The following is a 7,844-nucleotide window of genomic DNA, read 5'->3' as shown; positions in this document are numbered from 1 at the left end:
TATATATATATATATAAATACGTTATAATTTAGACTAAAATAAGAAATACATATTTTTATAAAAAAATTGTTTTCCATTCCTTACTATTTCGACAATATTCACTTCAAATGAAACTAATCGATCGAGTGTTTCGCTGAAGAAGTGTGCACGGATACGTATTCCTTATACTGGCTACAATAGATTAAAAGCTCATCAAAAGAGAGAGATATATCCCTGTTCTTCCTTGTAAGGTGTAAAATAAAATATTTTTTAATATATAAATGAAATATTTCTATCCCATTCAAAATAATACGATCTATTGAATAGACATTATTGTTATAGTTAAAGTAACGATAAAAGTAACAATTGAATTCATAAAAATGTAACGACGTTATTGTTATCATTCAGAAAAAAAAGTAATGATCATTATCGGAAACAAGTAACAATAGTAACATTATAAAAAGTAACGTGTTATTTTTCGACCTATTTTGACTGTGACGATATTGTTAATTTTTGGATAAAATTCATAAACATATACAAAACAAGTCAAGCAATTAATTTTTAATTTTTTAAGAACGTAGTTGCGATTTGTAATAATTAGAGATTTTAAAAATTAATTATTTGCTTTTGTTAATATTCCAATTATTTATAAGCAATTTCTGAATACATAAAATAGTTTTAATGTAAAATTTATAGTTTAACGTATTATTGTAGGAATTTTATACTTCTTTCCGTTCTGTATTATTTAATTAACAATGTATGTTATTTTATTCATAATTAGTATTGATTAGCGCGTGTAATCGAAACGAACGTCGCCAGCGTCATGCCCCGGATCTCGTTATCATAATTGAAGTTTCCATAGAGGATTAGAGTTGGATCAAAGTCTGGGAATTGACTAGTCACAGTTGAGTATTCCCCTCTTACAGTCCTTTCTTACATGAGAGGGAAATGCTCAATTGTGATTGGTCACTTCTTGCACTCTGATCCAACTCTAACCCTCGGAAGAAACTTAGTTATTAGCGACGAGGGCGCATGCCTTAGAACATACATAGAGATTCTATTTAGAGTTTGGCGAAAGCGGGCACAACTTCTGATCGCCAAACTCTGATTATAGAATTTTTAAACATACATACTGGAAGGGCCATACCGTATCTAATCAATGTAATATAAAAAGTATCTTCAACATCTTATCTGAAAGCTTATATTTGTTATGCGCTTGCGCGTAATTTATATGTGAGTTTTGAACGTACATGTATATGTTCTAAGGTGAAAGTACAACACTCTTATCACTACATAATAATAATCAACGCATATGCATTATGGTAAAGCATTTAGACAAGATACAATAGATGTTGGAACCATGATATAAGAATATAAGGTGTACCATGCGCATAATGGCGTTAGCAATACTGGAAATAACCGATCTAATTAATTGACTTCTATGCACTTTCCTGCGTATAATAGCGCAGGCATATTAGAATAGCCAATCAAATTCTGGCCTCAAATTTACTCTCTTACTGCGTATTCTCGGGAATAGTATATCTTGTCTTCTTATATTATGATTGGAGTCATGATGTGAATAGACTTGCATCATGGATTGGAGCATGATGGAAAGGATAATATGATGTGCTCAGTTTCCAAGTGTCTTTCTTTAAATCTCCGCCATCTCTCTGTCTATGAATGTCGCGTGAGGGGAAAAGACTGCCAACTGTGAAATGCTAAACATGGAGCAATATTTATAGTTTTTATTTTAAAACTGTCTTAAATAATGTCTTAAAATGTTAATACAGTCCTCGAATTGACTTATAACAGCTTAAGATTATTTTTAAGACAGTCTTAAATGTAAGAATCGACTATGAGTACTGGTCTGTTTCGCGTCGTGAAATTGATATTGAATCTTTTCTTATTTAATACAATTTATATTTCTCTCTCTTTCTATAGAAAGAGAAACACACTTTATACTTCCCTGTCAACAGGCCGGTACTCACATAGTCGATTCTTGCATTTAAGACTGTCTTAAGTACAATCTTAAGATGTTATAAGTCAATCCGAGGACTATTATTTTAAGACATTATTTAAGACAGTTTTAAAATAAAAACGGACTATGAATATCGCCCCATGTTTAATGTTCCACAGTTACCCCTCACGCGACATTTATAGACGGAGACGGCGGAGATTTAGAGAGAGAGACACTTGCAAACTGAGTACATCATGTTATCCCTTCCATTATCAACAGTTACCTATATATATTTTCTAAGGCGTACGCACTATTTTTTAATGCGCGGAGATCGAGATTCAGATTTTTCGAATATGAGCGAACATATACATAGCGAGCGTTTTCGCAAAGGATTAAAAGCATTATAAAAGAAGTTTGTGAGTTTCTGTTTCCCTGATCTATATTTCCTACATTATAAAATTATTAAAATTGCAAACAATTTTATTTAACAGATATAGGAGTCAGTTGCTAAATGCTTATTATTTAAGCTATTTTTTATTTTTTGTTTTTTATTTTCCATTTTGTACTGATATGTACGCGCATATAAACATTGAAAATTGTAGTTTAATATTTGAGAGATTATTGTTACATAATATTTAATTTTTCATCAATAACAAATAAATTTATTGTGAATCTTATTGTGATATGTTGCAAAAAGTAATCAATCGCCTAAATCGTGCATATAGATCTTTAAATCGTATTTATTTTAAAAATATTAAATTATGAAATTTTTCATTAAAATTATTTTTTGAAAATATTAATTTATTATAATAATGACAATAATTTAAAAAATGAAATTAATAAAAGAAATTATTAATCAATATGTAATAATTAACAAACACATAATTTTAATAATTTTAATAATAAAAAAAAGATTAATAATTATTAAATAACAATGATTAAAAGACAAGAAAGTTGAAGTAAAATTGGATTGAATTAATTTTTTTTAATTGATTAATCATTATTTTATTAATGTCATTTACTAATTTTATTTTGCGGTACTATTGTATTTAGGAAATTTGATAGGTTTCATAAAAGGATCGAATTAATCTGTAATATTGCAAATATGTATATGAAATAAATAAAATACAATATTTCACACAACCTCCTTTTGTAAAAATATAAAAATTATAACCAAATTGCGTAATTATATTATTATTATTTATATAAATCGATCAAAAATTAATATCAGACATATTTGATTTTTTAATATGTTTCTAATACATAAAACACTACATATGTATAAAATTTTTGTCTGTTTTATAAATATTACTCATTTTTTATTTATTATATTTTTTATATTTTTTTTACTTAATATTGCTTATATTAAATAATAATGTTGCTTACATTATAAGTAATAATGTAAAATATACATGAAATGATTTAAGCAACCTGTATGCAATACGCATTTGGCAACTCTCTCCTACATGTTACCTATATCTTTATAATATTATAACTTCAAAATTTTAACATTGTTACAATACATTTAAATTGTAATAATAACACAGATCATAATAAGTTTATAATTAAATGAAATGTTTAATAACAGTACTTACATTTATGTTAAGTGTAGAAGTTATCTTTTTAGTTATGTTTTAGTAAGAAGGATTAATTAAATTTATCTGTATATACAAAATTCTATAGAAATCATTAAATTAGCAGAAGATTATTTAAAATGCAAACGTTTACCGTTTAAAAATCAAAATTTAGTAATAAAATCTCGCCTTACTTTTGATATATATATGTCGTCACATATAAAGTTTATTAGAGGTAGTTTACAGAGCCAGCTTCTTATAAAATCCAACAAATAATCGTAGATCATTGTTATAAGTTCTAACTGTAACATTCAAAAAAAAATTTACATAGAAGTAATAATACTAAATAGTTTAGATTATGTTTTATTAATATACGAAAGCTTTTTTTTTTTAGAGTTTATCCTGAAAATATGATACAGAGAAATTTATTCTCTAAAAACAAGTAAATTACCACGCCGAATACGATGACATACCAGCACGAATTTGTTCATTCTTGTTTTATCTTCCCTTTTTTCCTAAGCAAGAGTCTCTCAAAAATTTTTGTAAAAGTCTTCGTCATAAATAATAAAAAGAAATCCTTTCACTAAAACTTTAGTACGCCGGAGACATTGAGCCGTTAGCAAAAAATGACCTACAGAATAAAAAACTGTGTGCTATTCATATCCGCTGCTCATACCTTCCCCCTCTCCAGTAACGAAAAAATGTCTTGGTCCCAATTTTCCTCGATTTTCCCATCCACCATTTTGTCACGATATTTATTTCTGCCAACATCCCACCCTTCTCCAGTCACCGCGTGGGTGACTATGGATAGAGCCAATCAGCGTGTGAGGAGCCAATCAAAACGTGCTATTTAATTACTTTGTTATCCCCACCCTCGCGTCGATCAATCAGAGCGCACTATTTTTCCAGACAGGCCACGCCATCGGCGCCGGAAGTGGAGTGAGGATTTGTTTTGACGGTCCATGTTTGTCCATATACTACTAACATACTTTTAACTTTCTAGAAATAAATAAATTGGCACTTCATTTTGAAAAATAATAAAATGTAGTATAATTTATAATTACTAAAAGATTCAAAGAAATTTGCACAAAAAGAAATCGCTTGATGATTAATGAATCCTCCTCCTTTAGTGGGGTGAGGATTAATTTTACTGAAGTACATGGTAAAAATTTTTTAAATATTTATAATTTTTTAAATATTGTATTGTACCAGAATTACTATATTTTCAGGATAAATTTTAAAAGAAAATTCTCTCCGTGTATTATATAAGCATGATATACAGGATATCTAATAATTAATGATAAAACTCTCACCTAGAGACAGAATGAATTAAAGTGAGAAGAAAAGTCTTCTACCATTTTGCAATTTTCGTGATAATTAACAAAATACACAGTAAAAACATTTTGTATTTATGTTAAAACGAATCCTTATTAAAATTTTTGTGTTGAATTTTTAACATATTCGAGTTTTAATTTAACATAATATAATTATGTTGTTTGAATATTTTGTTTAAAACTAAAATTTAACATTTCTTAATGTTAAAATAACACAATTTATAGGTAGGTAAAACAAATAACATAAAAATAATAGTTTTAAAACATAAATTCTAAGAATAAAGGAATAAAATGTGTGTATTGATTTAATATTATAATGTTAATTTTACTGAAGAAATATATTCTGTATAACTATTGTAGTTACATATCTTATATATAAAAAGATATTTTATGTTATTTTCTTTTTGTAACAGTAAATATCTGTTAAATCTATATAGGGGAGACCAGGGCAAGTTGTTACAATTTTTGATTAGCAATTTTTTCTGTCCTAATGTATACATTTAAATTAATAAATATCTATGCATTAATTCAAATATAATATATCTTTACCTATATAGTCAATTTTTTCTGATTTGTATCTATGTTTTTAAATACTGAAAATTAATATTTTCTATTATAGGTAAATTGTAACAACTTACTCCACTGGGGTGCGTTCCGAATCTTGACTTTATCAACTCTGAGTATCCTTTATTCAACATTTGGTGACAATAAGGATAAAATAATACTCGAGTTGACAGAGTTGAATTTTGCGCAATCCTATGGGGCAAATTGTTATAAAGCTGAGACAAGTTGTAATTTACAATATCACTTGAAATATATATATATATATATATATATATATATATATATATACATATATATATTTAAGCCTTATACTCGCAAAGTACTTAATGAAAATGAACTTAATTATAGTGTTTTGGAAAGTTCTCGAGATAAGCTACAAGAATATGTAATGAAAAAGGGGGGGTTCCATAAAAAAAATTCATGTTGACCTTGATTTGACTTTGACAACGCTATTCTATTGATCAAATAACTTCTAGGTCAAATACTACTTGAATGCGTCTTTTTAAGTCTTACAACTTTTGTAAGTCACTTCTGTAATGTCCCTCTGTAATGTCCCTCACACATGTAAATTACATGGATAAACTCACACGATAGTCACAGACAGGACGCATACATAGACATATAGGAACTAAAACAAGGACAACTCGGATCAGATTAACTTCTTTCTATCATATTGAGTCAGCAGTCTACTCGTATTTATATATTATAAGTCTGTGGTCAAAACGTCCGCTGGACATCGTTTGTCACAATTTCGGATTACATTAAATACGGGCCATCTTATGTACCGCTTATGATGAATGTCCAAATAATAAATGCGTAAAGACGTACGATCGTCCATTTTATATTCATGGACGTGCGAATGTAAAATGGACATAAAGAAAGACATCCATGAAACGTCCTACTTATACTTTCTGAGAAATACATATATAATACATAAATAGTACATATATATGTAGTATTAAAAAATAGTACATAAATAGTACATATATATAGTACTAAAACGATTATGTTATACGATAATGTTAACAGATTTAAGGGAAGGGGCAGGGGATAGCATAAATTTTAAAGAAAAATAAACTGATTACAAAAGCTTATACATTTGTGGACTATGTTTAATAAACATTCGCAAGAAATTAATTTTGGAAAAGGAGAAAAAAAATAAAGGTTATAAGAAGAATTTCTAAGATTTAATTAAAAGCAGCTATTTTTATAAATTTTATTATTTTCAGTTTGAAGAATTAACTTACAACTTTAAGAGAAAAATAAAATAAATTAATAAATTATATATGCACAATTTTGTGATTTATTTGCTATTAATTAATTAAAAATAATATAAAACAAAAAAAAAACAAAATATCTAATAATCCATACCAATCTAATTTCTCCTCCACTCAGATTCAAAAGTCTTAGATCTAATTTGGCCCTTCTTCCTAATCGAGATAGCTCCTTTTGCCTACAAATCTATTGTCTACAGCATCGTTTTTGCCTACATCACCGACAGTTCATTTGCGTATAGAAATTATTGCCTACAACTCAATTGTCTACAAGCATTTTTGCGCATAAAAATTTCAGAGAAATAAAATCACATTTGCTTACATGTATTATTACCTATTGGTACTACTATTATATAAAAAACTTATTTCAATAGTCATTGCTGTATTGATATTGTACTGTGACGAATTGTGTGGTATTTGTCTTCATCGTTATTTCGCGCAGTTATGAGATGCGGTATGAGACGAATACATACGGAGCGCGTATGAGAGATAATTTCGTTCATATCTGAAAAATGATTTTTCGGAACGTAATTTTAATACACGTTATTTTTAGCGTAAAATTCTCTTTAATTTTTGACATATAAAAATTAAAAAATTCTTAAAAATAGGTGTGGGGTATATAATAAATATATAATTTAAGAAAAATTTTTTATTATAGTTATAAAGTATTCTTGAAGTCATTCAATTTTCATTCTGAAATTTTTTTCTATCTCTTATAGATTCGAAGATATTCGCTTCGAAAGAAAGAGATCGATTTTTTTTTAAGAGAGGTTTCCACCCCTTTAAGGTGCGACTCAGCAGATATAAAAAAAATACATATCTCCTATTTTTGTTTATAGAACAACATACTAAAAGCTCATTTAAATTGGAGGGGGACCGTTGTGTTCCCTTATTAGACAAAGTAATGGAAATGTGCAGTGGTTTGATACGATACGAGCATACCCTTGTATTTATATCATGATGAAGATATACGTGCAAGCGGAATGAATCGCATTATGTAGAATCACGCCGTATCACGCATGCATTTTTCTTATATTCGATTGTGATTTTGATCAATTTCTTACGAATTATAACTTATAGTCCTATATTGTAGAATAGGCTACTAAGCTGCTACCGCCGCTATGCAAGATTTGGTAAATTTTGACAAATCGCTCGTGAGCA

At 28.0% G+C, this 7,844-nt stretch overlaps 1 protein-coding gene across 1 annotated transcript in view; it reads right to left on the bottom strand.

Annotated features, from left to right (window-relative positions):
- Positions 1–3,675: 3,675 nt before the first annotated feature.
- The window catches only part of LOC108751794 (probable ATP-dependent helicase PF08_0048), a 24,856-nt gene continuing 20,687 nt past the window's right edge, over positions 3,676–7,844 (bottom strand). Inside the window, exon 5 of the mRNA XM_018492203.1 lies at positions 3,676–3,813. Within this exon, the coding sequence (XP_018347705.1) occupies positions 3,676–3,813 (138 nt within the window). The remainder of the gene's footprint in view (positions 3,814–7,844) is intronic.

Source organism: Trachymyrmex septentrionalis, unplaced genomic scaffold (assembly GCF_001594115.1).
Source record: "Trachymyrmex septentrionalis isolate Tsep2-gDNA-1 unplaced genomic scaffold, Tsep1.0 scaffold52, whole genome shotgun sequence".
Taxonomy (NCBI): domain Eukaryota; kingdom Metazoa; phylum Arthropoda; class Insecta; order Hymenoptera; family Formicidae; genus Trachymyrmex; species Trachymyrmex septentrionalis.
Note: the sequence above shows the minus strand (reverse complement) of the source record. Positions and strands in the feature narration are given on the sequence as shown.